At 40.2% G+C, this 20,703-nt stretch overlaps 1 protein-coding gene across 1 annotated transcript; it reads left to right on the forward strand.

Annotated features, from left to right (window-relative positions):
• The first annotated feature begins 1,091 nt into the window (after positions 1–1,091).
• ano11 (anoctamin 11) lies at positions 1,092–20,286 on the forward strand. The gene is made up of 24 exons (XM_029436602.1): positions 1,092–1,290; positions 1,409–1,563; positions 2,012–2,129; positions 2,214–2,407; positions 2,510–2,617; positions 4,082–4,218; positions 4,318–4,375; positions 4,458–4,568; positions 4,663–4,828; positions 5,127–5,217; positions 6,870–6,966; positions 7,052–7,195; positions 7,634–7,771; positions 8,906–9,004; positions 9,203–9,305; positions 10,250–10,361; positions 10,466–10,520; positions 10,646–10,743; positions 12,575–12,711; positions 13,710–13,915; positions 14,003–14,139; positions 14,355–14,445; positions 15,766–15,949; positions 18,540–20,286. The coding sequence occupies exons 2-24, from the start codon at positions 1,432–1,434 to the stop codon at positions 18,569–18,571; spliced, it is 2,748 nt and encodes a 915-aa protein (XP_029292462.1). The 5' UTR covers positions 1,092–1,290; positions 1,409–1,431; the 3' UTR covers positions 18,572–20,286.
• The last annotated feature ends 417 nt before the right edge of the window (positions 20,287–20,703 follow it).

Genomic DNA, 20,703 nt, shown 5'->3' on the forward strand with positions numbered 1-20,703 from the left:
CTTTGTTACTGTCACAATATCAGATTCATACTACACGATTATCATGGTGGAAATAATTCACGATAATGATGTTACAGTGATAAATATTTTTTACTTTACTTTCTTTATTGTATATTTTGTCCTGTTTTTGGTAACCATAACTGTACAAAAGTGTACAAATAGAACAAGTATACTTATGAATCGTGAAAAAGCAACTACAGCAGATGGAAAAAAATAATCCACAAACATCTGCCAACACGATTTTATCTTATGTGTATTATACACACAAATATTTCATTTTTCTAAATATCACGTTTATCATCAATACCCTCGTTTCAACCTTTTAAAGTTCTACTTTGAATCTCATCTCCTGTAGATTGATAGAGATGACCTCTCGGATGTTGCATTCATGTGCAGCTGTAAAGACTGAAAAACCCTTCCCATAATTGCTCGTAGTTGGTGCAACAATGCAGTTTTGCAGACGACTCTAATGAAACTAAATTAACCAGACATCACACTGTATTTCTACCCATTAAATGGTGGCGGTGTTTTTAAACATGCTGTGCTTGCCCTCCTCTACGGTTTTTCCCTTTCTAATGCAATTTTAATACCTCTAACACACTTTGATGCATCCTCCCTCTGCCTCCCTGTCTCCTCCTCTTATCTCTTCATACTCTTCCTGCACCTCGCTCTGTTTTGACTGCAGCAATGCAGTCCACTGAAAATTAGGTTTGTTGGAGAAAAACAATTATGTCGCCAATGATGCATGTGACGGTTGTCATATCGGAGGATCATTGAGTATTGGCCAACAGCATTTGAAGGCGTGCACAACCTTAATCTTGTGATGATGTACATCAGGAAACAAAGCTGTGAGGGGCGCAGCATCTCGTCTAACGCTGGAATAATCTATGCTAATTGTGTGAACTGTGTACATCACAAAACCAATTAAATACAATGTGCAAAAAGCTTGTAAAAAAAACAATTAACATCGAAGAGGAGATTGCCCCCACACACCTGCATAATGAGCGTTTGAAGAGAGCTCTGATTGTATTCTCCCATTCTCTGCCTCTAACTGACTATTACATTATTTATGAAGTGGGGATGTGTGCTGTGCTGCATGTCCTGATGCACATTCCCTCTGCTGAAATGTCAGCTGCTCCTTGCGTGCTTGGTCTATTACGGTTTTCCACAGCTATCTAGCAGTGGAGCAGCTTGACGGATGCAGAGATAGAGAAGAGGGAGAGGAAAAGGGAAGCACAGATTGCTGCAAATCCAGGCTTTAGCAGCAGCTGAATTTTGTCCACAGCAAAGGTACAGTATCAACCATTATTATCTCCTTCTTTAAAGCATGTCTGTATCTGGGAATAAGCTTAGATTTCTTTTACATTGCGATTTCATATGAATACTCAGTGTATGTGACCACCCACAGGACCTTTTGCCATCCTCCTCAACATGCTGAGGAAGGGCTCAGAGCAGCTGAAGGGAGACAGAGAGGTCCTCCTGGATCTGCACTATGAGGGTGAAGCACAAACCACAGACAGCTATGGGAGTCTGCGCAACGGAAGCTACATCCCGCCTAGATGTGTAAGCACTATTGTTTTTAAACGCTGTTGTCTGTTTTTCTTTAATCGCATAGATATTGAAAAACAAAATCACACAGCAGCCATAACGCTGCTGCTTTGTTCATCCCTTCACACCTCGCTGACTTCTCTGAGATGTTGCAGTGAATCTGGAGTACAAACTGAATATTACCCGGACAATCAAAAAATTCTTCTTGTGAAACTAAAATATTTCTGTCAATCATACTGTAAAAAGCTTTGGGTTGTTTTTTACATCACATCTTTCTGGATTATTGCAAATTGTAAGGTTTTTATGATGAGTAATGGCACAGGCACAGGGTTGAACCTCATCAAAGCAAATGAACTGTCCATATGCAGAACAAATGATTTGCATGCAGGGAAGTGAGTAGAAAATAGTGTGTTTGCCAGCACTACTCATATTAATAATAACTAAACTGTTTGGATGCTTTTAGCTTTCAGCTGCAGCTGCTGACGATGGTGATGATCCAATATATATTCACTGTAATACAAGAAGTAACCAGCCAGCTCCACAGCTGGGGAATTACTTCAGAGATGGAAGAACCAAAATCGGTAGGTAGCATCAGCTGCTCGCATTGTGTTAGTTGTCATAAGCTGAGTGATGGATGAGTCAGTCCTTCATTTATCTGCGTTTAGACTTTGTGCTGGTGTGGGAGGTTCGCTCGCGGAGAAAGCGGCGAGGGAAGGGGAAGAGCGAGGTGACCGGTGAGGAGGGGGAAGCAGCGCCCACTGAGGAGAACAGCCGATCTGAACGGAGGAAGGCACAGCTGGCACAGTGGAGGGAGAAGTTTGTTCAGAATCTGGAGAGTGCTGGATTGCTCATGGAGAAGGTGCTGTTGATCATATCAAAGATTATTCATCTTATTAAATGTCTTCTTAATCTATTCATTATGTTTGTTGACTTATTAATGAACACCGTCTCTTCTCTTTAGGAGGAAACATCGAATGAAAAGAAAACAATACATTTTCTGAAACTTAGCGCTCCTTGGGATGTGTTGGTGTACTACGCTGAGGAACTGTGTCTCAGAGCTCCACTGCAGGTTAGTGCAGCTGTTTATAATCAAATAAATCTAATTTAAAGTTATAATCCTTAAGATTTTTAAACATGGCCCTGTCGTTCTGTCCAGGTCCAGACTGAAAAATCTCAACAACTATTAGATGGAGTGCTTTGGAATTTGTACAGACGGATAAGATGCCCATCCTCTGGGATATCCTGAGGATTTTTGGGATCTGACCATTCATCTAGTCTGGTCAACGTTTTCGCTTATCCTGTGACATACAAATATGTACAAATAATAGAATGCCATAGAATTTTGTATTGAAATTCATGGTTCTCAGACAATGTTTCCTAATGACCTCAGTTATTATTATTATTACAGGTCATTTAGCAGTCGCTCTTAGCAACTGGAGCAACTCAGGGTTAAGTACCTTGCTCCGGAGCACTAGGCCACCACCACTCAGGGATTCCTTGACTTCTCCCAATGCACCATCATGAGGTTCAAACTATTGGACGGCTTGTCACCAAATCTGATTAATATTACAGTAGGCTACTTCAGTTAAATACCTGCAAAACTAATCCGGCTGGTACTTACTTATGTAATGCGTAAATTTCGACAGTAAAAATGTTGTGTCAAATCAAACATGGCTGTTGTGCACTTGAGCCGGAAATAACAAATAACTGCTGTTAGCTAGCTAGCATTCGCGTTACCAAATCATTACAAGACTGCTAAAATCAACCCAATAAACATACCGATGGTTTCTATCAGCCAACAGTAGGCTGTTGGTAAAAAACGTACATTTGTACAGTTCACCAGAGAAACCGCAAACCGCTGCTGATCCTTCACCTTCCGCTACGTAGCCAAGATGGCGACCGTTGAGGCTGAGAAGTGTCCAGCATTCCACGTTAGGTGTGAATGCACTTATGCACTCAAAATAGTGCGGAAAATCAGCATGGTAGCCTTGAAATTAATTAAATTGTCATTGTGCGTGTATTAGCATGTTAGCATGTTGACTTTTGTGCCAAAGTACAACCTCACGAAGCTGCTAGCATGGCTATCGACTCTAAGTGTTGCTTTTACGTCAAACATTACTTTGTATTGTTTTTGGCGGAGTCCACCTTCCCTGAGCAGTATTTAAATGTGTACCCACACATAAGGAATTTACAGGGGAAAGAATGCACATACTAGACGTGATGTGGAGGACAAAAGCCGCTAAGTTGTGTGTTACCGTGTCTGACCCAATCGTTGACTGTAACTGAATTCTCTCAGCCTTCGGTTTGTTTGGCTGTACATGTTGCTATTCATCTGTTGCATTACTGACGTCGCAGCAGGAAGGTGTGTTTGCTGCCCCCAGTGATTGATTTCCAAAACTTCTAACAACTCTGGGACTTACCGTTAAACCACCAATAACCACAGCTGTCAGCAAAATAACAGAAATATAAAGGATTGCCACTGTATAAAGAGGAAGAAGATAAAAGTGTACTGAATGAATGTGTTTTCTTCCAGGCACAGCCAAATCTGGATTTAAACACATCTGCTCGGGTAATGAAAAGACTATGCATACCTAATGTAATGACGGAGTCAGTGCCAAGCAGGCCGTTGGACTATTACACATGTGCCTTTCGCAAGTCAAAGATGAATAGGTGAGTTCTAATTAACGATGGTAAACAACAGCATCGGTTAACATTGTATCGCAGAATATAAAAGTGTGTTTCGGCTGAATGAATGTCTCTCTTCTTCAGGTTCCTCGGCTGTGACAACCATGAAACCTACTTCACTAACACACAGAGACACCGTGTAGTGAGTAACAGGAATTGCTCTGCAGTGCATGTACTCAGTGAAATTATTCTCTCATGAAGTGAGAGTTTGTGTATTATTTCAGGTGTATGAGATTCTTGCCGGGACAGTGTACGGAAAAAGGAAGAGGGCTGAGGTTGGTGTGGACCGACTGGTAAATGAAGGCGTGTACACAGCGGCGTTCCCCCTGCACGAGGTCAGATATTATGTATCTGCTCTTTAATCGGATGTAAAGCTTGTGCTGTTTTTCCTCTCTTATCAGCATGTTTGTTTGTTTTTTTTTACCACAGGGCTCCTTTCAGCTTCCGAAGCATGAGATTTGTCCTGACGAGCTGAACCAGAGGCAGATTCTTCATCACTACTGGGCCCGCTGGTGCAAATGGTACAAGTACCAACCACTGGACCACATTAGAGAGTACTTTGGAGAGAAGATTGCTCTCTACTTTGCCTGGCTGGGTAAAAATACATTCTTATTCAGACACATTTTCAGGAGCTTTATGTTGCATCCCATGAGATGTAGTTAAAAGGTTTGGTTTGGAAAACCCATTAAGTTTTTTTTTATGTCAGGATAAGTATTGAAGTATTGTTGTAAATACTTGCCTGGTGCATATTTTAAAAGTGGGTATTTGGCGGTGTAGCATACACAACATCAACAACAGAGTCTCTGAAGCAAAAGCTCAAGACGATAATACTGCAGTGTAATAGCACATCCCTGCGTCAGCCGAGAGCCAAATGGAGCTTTTTGTCTCTGCAGGTTTCTACACAGCCTGGCTGTTGCCGGCCGCAGTGGTGGGAACGCTGGTCTTTGTGTCTGGAGTCATGTCCATGGGTACCAACACGCCAGCGTGAGTCCACACACCACTCAGAAAACACATGTTTGATTGCATAACACAAAATAAATGAGGAGCAATGTCACCAGTTTTACAGTCATTGTGTAATGTTTAGTATGCTATCGTATCAGTGCGGGTAGTGCTGTATTAGTACTGTATAAGTATTAGTAGTGAGGATTCTGCTGAATTGACTCAGTATTCTGATGCGTCATTAAAATGAGACTATGTAACTTTTGAGAAACTCTTCAGTATAGTCAGGGGTTTTGCTGCAATGCCCTTATCTGGTCTGATGTGACCAGCAGTTTAAGAAGAAATAGGTGTGTGGGGGCAATCTCATCTTTTTGCACATTGTTTTTAATTGGTTTTGTGATGTACACAGTACACACAATTAACATAGATCATTAACAGCGTTAGACGAGAAGCTCCACCCCTCACAGCTTTATTTCCTGATGTACATCATCACAAGATTAAGGTTGTGCATGCCTTCAAATGCTGTTGGCCAATACTCAATGATCCTCCGATATGACAAACTTCACATGCATCATCGGCGACATAATTGTTTTTCTCCAACAAACATCATTTTCAGTGGACTGCATTGCTGCAGTCAAAAATAAGAGAAATATATTGTAAACTGACATTTCTGTCATCTTTGTAACAATGATTGTGCAATATTGTGCTTCATCTGTGCTATCACGACACAACCTTTCAATGCTTTCATCACACAAGTGAAAGCGATAAGGGAACAGATTGTACATCAGTGTTTTTTTTGGAGTCTTGCCGCCACAGTGAGGTTACCAGGTTTGGTTCCATCATGCCTGACACCATGACCAAAACCTTATCTAGCATCCAGCGCCATAGCCATAGTCCAGCTCTGTACGCATAGACATGAGATTATTTTAGGGACACCGGAATCGCCCAAAAATGTAAACCTCTACTTACTTTCTTCTTCCCAGATTATGTAAATCAGTTTGAGATTCAAATATACCAAAGCATCAAAGCACTGTCTGTTCTGCAGGCAAACAAAGCCGATAATGATTCAGTCCACATGGGGTTTGTCTGTGCACATTTTATTCATTTCTTATTTATCACCACAGTGGGCTCTACTCTACCTACACAACATTGTGGAATCACTCTTCTTCGAGTGTGTGTACACTAATTTTGCCTCACCAATTGTTTTGTGTTGACCATTCTCTTTGTATGGCATCCTGTTAGTTTAAGTGACAGAAAATCCATCCCGCTATAAAATACCGAGGGAGGTTAGAGAGAATGGAAGACGGGTCAATATCTCAGGCAAGGAAACGGCCGAATGTCTCAGATTCATGATGTTCATTAGTTCACACTTTAGATTAAAGCCATTGATTAATGTAGAATGGATGGAGAGAAGTCGGCAGCGGCAACATATTGCAGCCATCTCATGTGATAATAGACAATTAAAGCGTAATAATTTCCCCATTACATAAATAAGGAAGATAGACTGATTTCAACACCTTCTATCTGTTCTGTTCTCTCTCTCAATCCATATAGCCTGGGTTTGTGTGAATGCAACATACATTACTGTTCATTCACCCAATCTCAATCCCAATATAGTTTCTGTCAAATGTGCTCAGTCGCCTGATACCAGTGTTTTCTCAGTTGTAACTAATCTGTGTCTATGTGTCCGTCCACAGTAAGGACATCTGTCACAGCGGAGCTAGCTATCTCATGTGTCCTCTCTGTAACACATGCAAGGCCTGGAACATGTCTGATATCTGCACCATGGCCAAGGTAATGGACTTTCGAAACATTAAATTAACCCAGTTGCATAATGCAAAAAGACAAAGAAGTTGATGACGTTCTTTCTGTATTGCAGTTGGGCTACTTATTTGACCACCCAGGTACTGTCCTCTTCAGCGTGTTCATGTCCTTCTGGGCCGTAACCTTCCTGGAGTACTGGAAGCGAAAGATGGCCACCCTGGCCCATCACTGGGACTGCATGGACTTCCATGAAGAAGAGGTTTCACAATCCTTGCTTTCTTGCTTTGCTTTCAGTATTAGTATGACCATACTGGTCTCATACACTTAATGGTTCTTAGGTATGTCATGATTAAAGGGATAGTTCAGATTTTTGTGAGGTTGCATAAGGTACTTATCCATAGTCAGTAGACGGTAGTCAGCAAGCCCCCAGTTTGGAGAAGAAAGAGTACCAGCACAGGAGCTGAGCAATGTTCTGACGGGGCAGCAGCAAAATACATTTTAGACACTGTAGATTCACCTAAATACAATCAATATCAGACTCCATTGACAAAAACTGTCATTTTACCTCGCAGAACACGGGAGTTGCTGGTCTACTACCCATTGGGTCCCTCGACCTGAAGTCTGCAGCTGGACCGTTCTTGGCAAACCAGCAAAGAGTGTGTCCATTGATGCTGATGTCGTCACTTTGTTCCCTCAGGAGCGTCCTCGTCCAGAGTTTGCAGCCATGGCTCCGACGATGGAGCCAAACCCTGTGACTGGGGTGAAAGAGCCCTACTTTCCAGAGAAGACCAGGCTGTCCCGCATGTTCACCGGCTCCATGGTCATCATTATGATGGTGAGACACTGTTTATGTAACAGAACAGCTTTGTCAGTATCAGTCATGATGTATGAATCTCAGATTAACTGTTCAATGTCACCGATTTCTAAACTGAACTTTCATTAATTACTCCACTTGTTTGGATATAATCACATATGGTACAAACATATTTTCATTTTCTTAGTTTCAATGAAGATGTCAGTGGAGCTCAGTTTCAGTGGAGCTTTTAGTTTTCTGATACCCAAGAGAAAGACAGGTGGAGTTCACACTCCACTGAATCCGGCCGTGGTAACTGAAGCGTTCTCTAATAAAGAATCCAGGTCATCTGCCCACAGGGCTGGATATGATCTGATAATCTCAGCTGTACACCGTATACTCAGTCTCAGGATGAACTTGTTCCTGGACAGATATCTGAGGATCAGTTTCTCCTGACAATGATGATAGAGGTAGTGCTGCGCCCCCCCAACGGAACCCCGCGCCCCCCCCTGAAATTCAATGAGTTTGTTATTTCTTCTGGATTTTATTTTATTATTAATCTTTTTTTATATTCACAACTCACTTTTCACATTGAACAGGTGCTCTTCTATTAAATAAACTAAACACTCATGTTATTGATCTAATTTATGTGCACGTTTCAGTGTTTACTGTCTAATTTGCGCATTCACATTCTCTCCTGCGCTCCGGTTTGCGAAGGGTGGCAACAGGTCTGCAAAGGCGGACTGCATAGAATAGTAACTATGATCACTTTTATTAAAAATAACAGGAAATGATCTGCTCAAAATTCATCTAAATCACTAATTATGCAAAACTTTGCAGTTATTGCATTCACTATTAATTGAATTAGTTGTACAGTTTATCAGTTGTTTGGTCCTGTTATTGTTATCCATTGAATATAAAATGAAATATCCATAAAATATGTCACTGAGTCAGCGGTCATCAGTTTACCCAATGATAGAAAAGGAGTCTCTTAAAGAAAAACATTAGGAACCACTGGTTTATATGATGATGAAACAAAACATAACATGTGGCAGCGAGGGCGGAGAAACCTGGGAGTGCACCTCTTTAACCTCCCGAAGCACTTCTTCACTGAGTTGTTGTCGTCGTTGTTGTTATAATGTGTTTCACGCAGTATCCCTGTGTCTTCCCTCTCAGCTGTGTGTGGTGATGATCTTCCTGGTGACGGTGGTTATGTGCCGCGGTATCATCAGCTTGATGATGTTCCGCACTGGGAGCCTGGTCCTGCGCACAGAGGTATATCAGCTGCATCGGGCATCTGCAGTGGATGTGTGGATTTCATTTTGAATATTTTAGGTTTCATTTAAATGCAGTTTAATGACTTGTACATGCATACGCTACAGGTGTACATCCGCTCCCTCAACACCTCTGTACTGTATGTGTGTATCTGTATGTGTGTACTTTACCTTCATACAGTGTGTGTGGTCTCCTCAGGCAGGGACCATAGCTAACATCTCCAGCAGTATTGTGAGTCTGGGCCTTATCCTGCTGATGGGCCGGGTCTACACTGCTTTAGCTGAGCAGCTCACTAAATGGGGTAAGAATCAATACTGCCTCAATGCTGTACTGTATATTGATATCAGCCTCTTACTGGATCTCCACTAACTAAAAGATGATACTCTTCAAAGACGAGATTATGTCTTTAATTTGATCTCAGCATGTGGGGTAAAAATAGCCTTTCAGTGAGGGCAACAAGAAGACTTTGCAGAGTGGGAGAGTGCAACTACAACACACAGCACTGAGTTACATATGACACCAGCGTGTCTATGTTGTTGTGTGTTTGACATTGTTCTTGTACAGTTGCTGCATCATCTGGCAGCATTATGATAGAGCACTGGACAGTAGATGCATAAATAAAGGCATAGTTATAAGAACCGTGCTAGTTAGTTAAGAAGAAACCTTTGATAACATTTCCAGATTTAGGCTCCAGAAACAGGAAACTTTATCTTTATCCTCAGTCTGAACTCACAAAGACTCACAAACAACAGCTCAATTATTCTCAACAAACTGTTGAATTTAGGATTTATTGGCTCGTTTCAACTTTCCAGTAAGTCAATATATCGATGTTACATTACTTCCTATGTCACTTCAAAATATTGTGATCATTTTGCATGTCTTACAAAGTACTGTTACTTTAGCTAGTTAGCTTACAGCTAAACACAGCAAAAGTCAGCAAGATAATCAAGGTTGTCATGCTAACATGCTCAGAGTTTACCGTGGTCACAGTTTAGCGTGTTAGCATACCACCAAAAGGAACCAAAGGGGTTGACCAACAGAGCGACGGACCAATAGTGTCAGTTCTGTTGAGACAGTTGTCCTATTGTTTCTATAAGTTAAGATAACTTCTGTATATATTCACCAAGTTGTTGCTCAGATCTCTGAATATGGAAACAAGCGACTTCACATATCAAACTTCTCTGGAAGAGAAAACAAAGGCTAGAAGTGGAGTAATTACTTTACATTTCATTGACTCTTTTGCAGAGATGCACAGAACACAGACCCAGTATGACAATGCCTTCATCTTCAAGGTGTTCATCTTCCAGTTTGTCAACTTCTACTCGTCCCCCTTCTATGTGGCTTTCTTTAAAGGAAGGTGAGACACGAGTCAGTCTGCACAGACTCACGGAAACGATTAACAAGTGAAGAACATTTTGTGCCAAATAAGATTTTAAATACTTACTTCTCCTGTGTGGGCAGGTTCGTGGGATATCCCACCAACTATGGGACCTTGTTTGGGATGAGAAATGAAGATGTGAGTCTTTATAATTTACCAATACAAATCAAAGGGAGGAAGAATTCCAGTATAATGCTATTACATTTCTATCTAAGCATATACAAATGTCATATCTCTGTTTCTGTGTGTCTTCCCTGCTGCAGTGTGGTCCAGGGGGCTGCCTCATTGAGCTGGCTGAGCAACTCTTCATCATCATGGTGGGAAAGCAACTCATCAACAACATTCAGGAGTTCATTATCCCGTAGGTTAACCAGCATCTCCAACATGATTGAAGGTTGAAATGAAATGAAAGTTTTTTAGATTTTTCTGAATTTAAATTGTCAAAAGTGAATTGTACAAATAAGGGCATCTACTTAAATTCATAAATAACCTTAAAAAAACCAAAATAAGAACTGTCAAATGAGTAGGATCTGTCTATTGTGCTTCCTCTTGGATGTGTGCTCACTATCTGGCACCTGGTCGCTGCAGGGTCTCTGCAGATACAGACATCGCCACACACTTGTAGTGGGTCATCAGCGAAGATTTAGAGGGATTATTTTTGTCGATAAATAGTTTTTTAGGAATATCCTACTCAATAGAACAGAATAAATGAGAGTTGGTATAATACTGATGTGATATTTGTAGTCTTAAAATCCAGAGATGCTTTTTTCTAACTGCATTACCATGTCATTGTTTTTTTGGGTGCTGCATCAGACGGCTCCGCATCCTGTTTGTTTGGTGCAGTAAAGCCTGTTGCTGTAGCTCTGCAGCATTGGCACACTGTGTGGGTGCGTGTCTCCAGACACAGGGCAGAGGCAGCTTTCAGAAGGCTTATTATAATATAACAGAGGGTAGCCTTAAATAAAAGTTAAAAACCTTAAATTGTTGACCGCTGTAATGCAGTGTACCTTTAGTTTGTAGGGGCCTTCCAAAGAGAGACCTGTGAGGCTTAGTGGTAGAACTACTTTTCTGTGAAATGGAGCACCTGACATGTAAACATGATCAGAAAGAGGAACTGCATGGAAAAACTGAAGACTGTTGCGTTACTGCTCTCTTTATATCAACCGTTTTTCTTGACCTACCTACCTGCTGGCCATGGTTAATCTTTCATGGCCATTTTGTACACCACTTGTGTTAGTTGGCAGAGTGAAACAAGGGCATATATTTTGAGCATGGATCTCTACGCTGTGAAGCATTATGTGCTGCAGTTGCTGTAAGATTGATTAAGTGATTGATTGTAGCCAGGTTTGTTCTGCTTGTCAGAGTGGTTTGTGGTTTCTGTGATCTATACTGTAGCTGCGTCCCAATGCAGAGCCTGAATCCTCCGCAGGACGTCCCCCACAAGGGTTGTGCTGTGGATGGCACACGGGTTGAATGTGACACGGGCGCTGGCAGGGACTCCTCCTCTTTGGATCAGCACACCTGTTCCAGTCGTACTTTCTTGCTCATATCTAAGAGAGTGGCTGCCATTGAGGCGCAGGGACACTTTAAGAGTCCAGGACTACCAAACTATATAATAATAATAATAATAATAATAATAATAATAATAATAATAATAATAATAATAATAATAATAATAATAATAATAATAAATTGTATTTATAGGCGCACTTTTCATTCGCTTAAACAAAACTCAAAGTGCTAAACTATACCATGTTGTATTGTTAGTGTGCTATTTGTGTGATTGTTTGACACGTACTGAGAGGTTTGAGGCAGATATGTGTTGCAGCAGAGCAAGAAGGGATTGCTAAAATGCAAAGCCCCACGAGAACCATCTGCAACTGCTTCTGAAGGTTTGAGCCTCAGGGACTTGTTACTATGACAACAGCTCCAAATAAATCCAGTTTGAAGAAAATAAAAACTTGAGCTCGTGGCATCCATGTAATATGAATTATAGTTTTTTGAGTAGAGACAACAAATATTGTAAACTATGTGAACAACAAAATTAAAAGTCCATATTAAACTACAATCAGATTAAAAATCATCTGATGAGCATGACCTCCCGACCTCCCTGTGTTCAATATAAAGTTCTATATTAACGCTGTTTTCCTGTTTATTTCATATTCATAAGCTCTGCCTCTCTGCTCTGACAGTAAAGTGAAGGCCTGGCACCAGAAGAGAACTTTGGCCAAGGTGCTCGGGGATAAGGCATCCCATGAGCCTCGGCGCTGGGAGGAGGACTACCAGCTGGTGGAGTGTGAAGGCCTGTTCGAAGAGTACCTGGAGATGGGCAAGTATTATTATTATTATTATTATTATTATTATTATTATTATTATTATTATTACTATTATTATTATTATTATTATTATTATTATTATTATTATTACTATTACTATTACTATTATTATTATTATTATTACTATTACTATTACTATTACTATTATTATTATTATTATATTATTATTATTATTATTATTATTATTATTATTATTATTATGTATTTAAGAAAACATATTTACATTATCAGTATCTACACAAAAACCTGTCCATACCAGAGATACATGTACAATGTAAACCCTAAGTTACCCTAAGGAAACAAAAAAACAATGAAAACTAAATAATAAAGATATGAAGAAAAAGTCAAACATATCATTATTATCATTCCAAGACAAATTGATCAAATAAATAATTAGTTTTAATTAGGTTCCTTATTGTGCTGCCATATTGATGCCATTCTTGATCATATGTGGATTGGGGCGGCACATCTCTTCCTGTGGATGTGGAATTTTCCCAAAACTAAGATTAACTGTACATTACCTTCAAAACATATAATGCCCAGTTTCCCTTCTTAAATAATGTTGAACATCCACCCAAAACATTCTGGTATACACACAGTAATAAAACAAAAGACAGATTGTTTCATCCTAATCAATTTCTTCAAACTTTTTGGACGGATATATTTGATACAACATTTTAAAAGAAACCTCTGAAGGGAAAGGAAAACCGCACTTTATTACTAAGACAAACTATTTATATATTTCCCCAACTATCCTATAAATATTGTGCCAATTAATTTCTCAAATAGCAAAGCCCAAAAAAATCTTCCTGCAATTCCTGTTGTATTTATTTGAGCATTTAGCAGATGGTAAAGTATCCGCTACTGTATCTTTAGAAGATGATGTCACTGCCATTCAAATGTCTATAACTTGCCGTATGATGAACATATGAAGTTAAAACTGTCTGCTATGTTACATTGCACAAATGAAAAACGACTCTTTGTCCTGCAGTGCTCCAGTTTGGGTTCATCACCATCTTCGTGGCAGCGTTCCCCCTTGCTCCGCTCTTCGCCCTCCTCAACAACTGGGTGGAAATCCGTCTGGACGCCCACAAGTTTGCGTGCGAGTACCGCCGGCCGGTGGCTGAGCGCGCCCAGAACATCGGAGTCTGGTTCAACATACTGGAAGCTCTGTCACACCTCTCCGTCATCGCCAACGTGAGTCCATTGAAAAATGACATCCACAGCAGAATGGACGCTGAACTCTTCTCAACACCGCTCTCTTGTTCTTCTTCTCTTCTGCAGGCTTTCCTCATAGCCTTCACGTCAGATTTCTTACCTCGTCTGCTCTACCAGTTCAAGTTCGATGATGATCTCAATGGATACGTCAACTTCACCTTAGCTTACGCCCCACTTAACTACACCGAGTACCCCATGTGCAGGTACGCTGGATGCTGACTGTCCATATTTTTTCCTCTCAAATATGTTTTCTGTTCAAAGTTTCAAAATCTTCAGCTTTAATCTTCAGATCTTAGACTTGACCAACAGAGGGTAGTATTGCTGATGTTTGTTGCCATGTGTTGCTGCTGCTGCATACACTGCACACCATGCTTACACTGTATGTCCTGCAGTAACTCTGTGTTTTGTTTTATCTTAGATATAAAGCGTACAGAGACAACAATGGAAACTTCTCACTGTTCTACTGGGAGCTTCTTGCCATCAGACTTGGTTTCATCATTGCTTTCGAGGTGTGGAAACAGCTGCTTTGTCTCTCAATTAGCTCATTTATTTTATTTTATTTAGTGATTTTGATGATATTCATTTTTCTATTTCACCCACATCTCAACACCCAGTTGTGCCTCTGTTCCCAGGTGCATACTTCATACGAGGTTAAGCCCTCTCTTAGTGTATGTTTTAGTGTTTCCATCTTATGTAATGCTTACCCATATGTCATTTTACCACGTCCTCTTTCTTTGACACTTTTTCTGTCTTCGTCTTCTTCTCTAACATCCTATTACATTCCTCATCATCTACCTTAGGCCCCAGCCTCGCTTTCATGGTTTTTATTTATTCAGTTGCATCCATTTCGGCCCCGTCTTCCTCCCTTCATCTGGGACTGTTCCAGACTTTTGAATGGCCATGCACGTCTCCCATGTGTTCAGTAATTCTCCTTCTGCTCCTCATTTCTGCTGTCAGCATTTGCATTCCTGGCATTCATTTAAAGGCTCAGTTATTTTCTGTAACAGCTGTTCACCGTAGTTTTATGCAGCAGTACTCAAACAGGAGTCAGATGAATACACATTTGGTGCGCTAGTGAGTGTTTATGGCAGCAGGCCGCTGTATAACAAACTATAGTGGCGGTGCTCAAAGTAATGAAGGAACAGAGTGGCTCATTATGTGCTGCTCATGTGTTTGTAGCTCTTTGGCACAGAGGATTAAGATATATGTATAACACTTGTTATTAGACATCAGTTCATTGTTGGTTTTGGTCTTTTCATTGGATTTGTTGACAGTAAGAAAAACCTTATCACTGTGCTGTTCTGATGTGATCATTGAACAAACGTGTCCGATCAAAGTACTGAGAAAAGAAAAAGAGGAATAATTACAAGAGGAATATTTAGATTTTTAGCTGTCATGGAATTCTGAAAAAAATAAGGGAATTTTAGAGGCGTGTTCCAGACAAGTTTGATAAAATATACCTAAACATATAAAACCACAGATTGGTGCGGGACTTTTATAAAAGTCATGTGACATCATGTCAGTGGAAGGAGAAAATAAATAATTCAGTAGTGATAACTGATGCGGGACTAGACATGTTTGACAAGGAAATCTTTACTGAAGGTCCTTAAAATATTTCAGGTCCCTGCATATTTCAGCTTTAACAGTTTTTTATCTTGCTGCCTTCATCAGCAGATCTTCACTTCCAGGTCACCTTCAATCTTTCCATACAATGTCCAACTTGTGTTCCTTGAGTTCAAACTTCAGATTTTGAGACAGGAGAGGCCGTTTTCTTCAATGTGATGAGGAGCATTGAATGTCTTGCTGTCTGTACGTCCTACCTCCTCCAGCATGTGGTGTTCTTCGTGCTGCGAGCCATCGACTGGATCGTGCCTGATGTCCCAGAATCCCTGGAGCTGAAGATCAAGAGGGAGCGCTACCTGGCCAAGCAGGCTCTGGCCGAAAACCAGGAGGCTCTGTTGGTGAGTCGAGGCCGAGGGGCCGCCCCTGCCTCTCCGGGCACCTCTAGCCCAGGTCAGTAGAACATGGGACACAAACACACACACACACAGCAGTGCAACACACACTCATTCATAAAACATGACACTGTAGTTCTTTATTTGAGTATTTAGGGTAAGAGAAAGTTTAGACTATGACTAGAAAATATGTCCTTGTTATTCTGGATAACACAGAATATTCAGCGGTATGCTGTTTCTAATTTCTATTTGTGTATGTAGCACTTAAATTGGTTCTGCTTATTTGAAGCAGTATCCTCATGGTTGTTTGCACTTATTGTAAGTACAAAATTAAGTTTAATGTATTTAAATTGGAAACTCACTTAGTTCCGTATCAGCTTTATGATATCTGACCTGAATATCCCAATCATATTGTACATTTTTGATGTCCTGCAGTATTTTGTTGTCCCATTCGGTTCCACGCAGGTGATTAATGAAACCTGGCACCAGCAGAGTTCACAGGTTACATTCAGTCTTAAACCTGTCACACTTTGCTATGTTCTCATAAATAAATTCCAGATTTTAAAAGGCTTTTAAAAGCTTACCCACCCTCACACACACACAACTCCGCGGAGCATTTGCAAAGCACCTGCGGCTCGACAAACTGTTATAAACGCGCCACACTGCACGCAACATGATCATTAAAGGTAATCTGTGTAGGATCAGAGCCAAATATGTCAGATGAATTTGATTATATCCATAGACCTTGTGGGCTGTTGGCATAGTTTAGAATTTCCTCTGTTATCGCTCCTGTTGATGTTTAACTTAAAAAGTGTAACAGAAATAAATAAAAGGAAAAGGCAGTACATTCAAGTAGGAGGTCAGTAATCAGTGTCAAAGTTCACTTTCTCCACCTTCACAGTAATTCTTTGTCCGTAGAGAATACAGTCGCATACATAGTGTGTTTTCATCCTTGTCTGTGTGTGTGTGTGTGTGTGTGTGTCCCTGTGCTCTGACCCATGCTGTTGTCATGTGTCTCATGTAGTGAATGTTGCTGGTTGAGAGAAGGTGAGTATTACTCAACACGTAAGTAAATGGCATTTTCAAGAAGGATGACATTGTTTCAATAACTATAGCAGAATTTATCAAAAATAAAATGGACTCAACAAATTCGGTGAAGTTGATTCATGAAACCTAAAGAGAGTCGTCGGGGGCATCCCATTACTAGTGGCGCCCCATGTGTCTCTCTTTTTTAGAGCTGGTTGTTGTAGTTACTGAGGAGGGAGTGACTGTATGCAAGCTGAGAAGAGACTGTTTAGCTGCTCGACTAGGGCTGAGTGTTACTTTTGAAATCAATACCACAATATTGATACTGTTTATTTTATATATTATACCGTATTTTTCAGATATTGTAAAATAAATGTATAATGTACAATTATAAAATTGATGTTCAGTGCAATTACCTATTACTGTATTTAATCACACACAAATCATTCATTTTACAGCATACTTTTGTAAAACTATAAGGAAGTATTATCTTGTTTCATTAGGGCAGCAGACCTACTGAATGTCATTGTTTTACATTCTAAGCTTCTGTTTATTTTTTCGAATGAAGCTTTGAATCTCTGTCGTCACATTTTATGACATCATCAACCTAAAAAAATAAATAATAATAAAACATTTAGTGTAGTATAATCTTTATCTGCCAAAAAATATGCAGAAATACTGGTTTAAATAAAGCTGCACAGCATTCAAATGTTGATTTAGAATTTGAATGTCAGCGTTTCAAACTTACCCTCGTTATCGTGATATGATACCACTCAGTCGATAATATTGAATTATCATCCAGCCCTATGCACGACATAAACTACAAGTAGGCACAAAACTTGCTGGTAATTAACTAACACTACATCCTTGCTAGAGTAAGTTGTCTCATGTATGTGTGTTAACTATGGAGTTGGCGTAAGCATATGGTTAGCTAGCTTAGCATAAAGACAGAAGGCAGCTAGTCGGGGCTCCATTTGCCCACTTCTGTCTTTGCAGCATCACTACATCACTGACGGTCAGATACAGTCTGTGAGCACAGGTCAAGGTTTTATCCTCTGTAAAGGTGTAACAACAAACCTAACAACCTCCACAACATGACGGAGAGGCTCCACACAGTCACTGTGCCCAGCTGTTGTTCAGGAAAGAGTTAAAAACATGTTACTCCCCTAAAACCACCAATGGTCCTGTTTATATTTAAGTTCATGTTAGGGGTTTTACATTTAGGATACAATATGTTAATTAGTAAGCTTTACAGGTGCTGCTAGGTGTGTTTTTGAACTTTTGACTAAGCCAGGCTAACTGTTTCATCCTCTCCAGGCTTTCCGCTATGCTATGCTAGGCTAACCTCGTTCAGACTATAGCACCATACTTAACACACAGACATGAGATTGACATAAATCTGATTGTTTTAAAACTCACAGTAATTGAAACAATATGTTTTATTGCCAGTGTTACTTAATATAATATAGCAGCAGCCAGCTGTAATTCAGTAGCATGTTGCAACAAAGATTGTCTGTGTCAGCTGTTCATACCTCTTACAGTCTTCACTAATTCTCTCCTCTGTCTCTGCTCCTTCCCCATTCCTTCCCTGTCCAAACCCAACTGCACTGCCTCCCCTGAAGGAAGCGACATGTCCTTTGGAAACATGAGTTAGGACTGCAGAGTGGTTTGAGGGGATACTGGAGGAATAGAAGACACTCCTTCGCATCTGGGATAACATGAGTGAACTTCTTCCCTGAGTGAAATACTGTCTCTGCACTGGGATTTTTCTTCACAAATGTGCATACCGCTGCACAGACATGATAAACTGGTGTGTAATGGAGTCTAAACTCACCCAAAACTTAGTTCACAGAACACCGTTCCTCAACATTTTCAGGCTAATGCACTGAAAGTATAAGGCTTATATTTATACTATGTTTATTCACATGATATCTATACATTCTATATATTCCGACAAAGGATCCACGACTTTCTAATCCACTCCTACAGCAACTGGGCCGTAGCCTGATTTGGAACCTAAGGAAACAGATTAAACAATTAATTGATACGTTTTCGGATGCACTGCCCCTGCTTTAAGCCTGCATCAATTTCTGTTTTTTGTTTTGTTTTGTTTTTTCTTGGTAGAAATGTAAAGGAATCTGCATAAATATACAGTATATATAAATGAATAGCAGCTAGTTTGGGGGAAAACACAATAGCCTCTTGTCCAAAATGCAACGCTGTCAAAGTAGCAAGCTCGATATGTACCGTAAGAAGGCCACATCCAGGCCAGTACTGTAAGTAGTTGTGCTTTTAGTGGCTAACTAAAGTTGCAGCATGAATTTTTAACGCTATCAGACTTTTCAAGCTCTGTCAAGTACAGTTAGAAATGTACACAGACCTGACACCTGCAGCAGTGTGTGTCGACTAGAGAATGTGGATCTAAGACCCAATAGTATTACATTGATATCATGTGTTTCTAATTACATAAAAGAGTCATTTAATCCTCCTGAAAATGTTGTTTTTGTTCATCTCCAGTGGTTTAAGTTCTCCCCTTGATGCAGTGATGTACAGGTGTACTCCAGGACCCTGTGACGTCACGCTGGGTGTGGTTGCGGGTGCAACAGAGTACACATCTAACCACACACAACCACACCCACCAGTGTAGCTGGGTGTAGTCAGAGGTGAAACCTTTAACAGTAGAGTACAGTGAAACCCTGCTGCCCAACCTGCTGTTAAGTGACTCTTTAAAAGGGCGCTCCTGTGACTTAGTATTGCTCTTCTTTAAAGTTGGGGGACAATGCAGAAAGAGCCGAGATATCCAGACTAAATCCTGGTGTGGGTCAAACGCTGGCTCCTACATTTCCTATTATGCAACATCTTTCATAGAGTTGGACGTTGAAGGAGTTATTTTGGAGAAAGTAGAGGTCTGGTTCATTTTTTGCATAGAAACTCCTAAAATATTATGATCTTTCAAACAATAATACTGCCTTAAAATCTGATGGCCACAACATTAAACCTATAGTATCCAGAACTCTCAACATTGAGGATATTCTAAAAACAAATATTTGCAGTTTGATTAAACTCTCTCTGCCTGTTAAATAACTTGAAATAACTGTTAACTGCCTGTTAAATAACTTTTAAAGTCCATTCTCTCAATTTGTGATGCTACGTTTGTCTTCAAACCCATGGCAAATGTCAAACCGTGATGACATCATCGGGGTTATTTCCTCAGATTTGACAAAGTCTGTGTTTTACTCCCCATAATGACTAAATTGGTCTATATGTTTAAAATCAGAGGAGTGCCCCTTTAAGTATACATTTAGTTTTATCACTAGCTGTAAAATGGTAAAGATTTTTAAAAGACTTGATTGTGAGCTGTTGTTATAACATATACAGTACATCTCAAAAGTGAGTACACCCTTTAGATTTTTGCAAATATTCTGTTATATCCTTTCAGGGGATAACATTATCCTACTGAAACTTTGATATAACTTAAAGTAGTCAGTGTGCTGCTTGAATAACAGTATAGATTTATTGTCCTTTGAAAATTACTCAGTACACAGCTGTTAATGTCTAAACAGCTGGCAACAAAAGTGAGTACACCCCATAGTGAACATGTCTAAATTGTGCCCAAAGTGTCAATATTTTGTGTGACCACCATTGTTATCTAGCACTGCTTTAACCCTCCTGGGCATGGAATTCACCAGAGCTGCACAGGTTGCTTCTGGAATCTTCTTCCACTCCTCCACGACGACATCACGGAGCGCACGGATGTTGGACACCTTGCACTCCTCCACCTTCCTC

This window comes from Cottoperca gobio, chromosome 7 (genome assembly GCF_900634415.1).
Source record: "Cottoperca gobio chromosome 7, fCotGob3.1, whole genome shotgun sequence".
Classification (NCBI taxonomy): Eukaryota; Metazoa; Chordata; class Actinopteri; order Perciformes; family Bovichtidae; genus Cottoperca; species Cottoperca gobio.

Excerpts from the sequence above, each read along its gene's own strand:
- ano11 (XM_029436602.1), top strand. The coding sequence starts at position 1,432 with ATGCTGAGGAAGGGCTCAGAGCAGCTGAAGGGAGACAGAGAGGTCCTC. Across the intron at positions 13,916-14,002 it reads ACCTCTCCGTCATCGCCAAC|GCTTTCCTCATAGCCTTCAC; the intron begins GTGAGTCCATTG and ends TCTCTTCTGCAG. Across the intron at positions 14,140-14,354 it reads ACCGAGTACCCCATGTGCAG|ATATAAAGCGTACAGAGACA; the intron begins GTACGCTGGATG and ends GTTTTATCTTAG.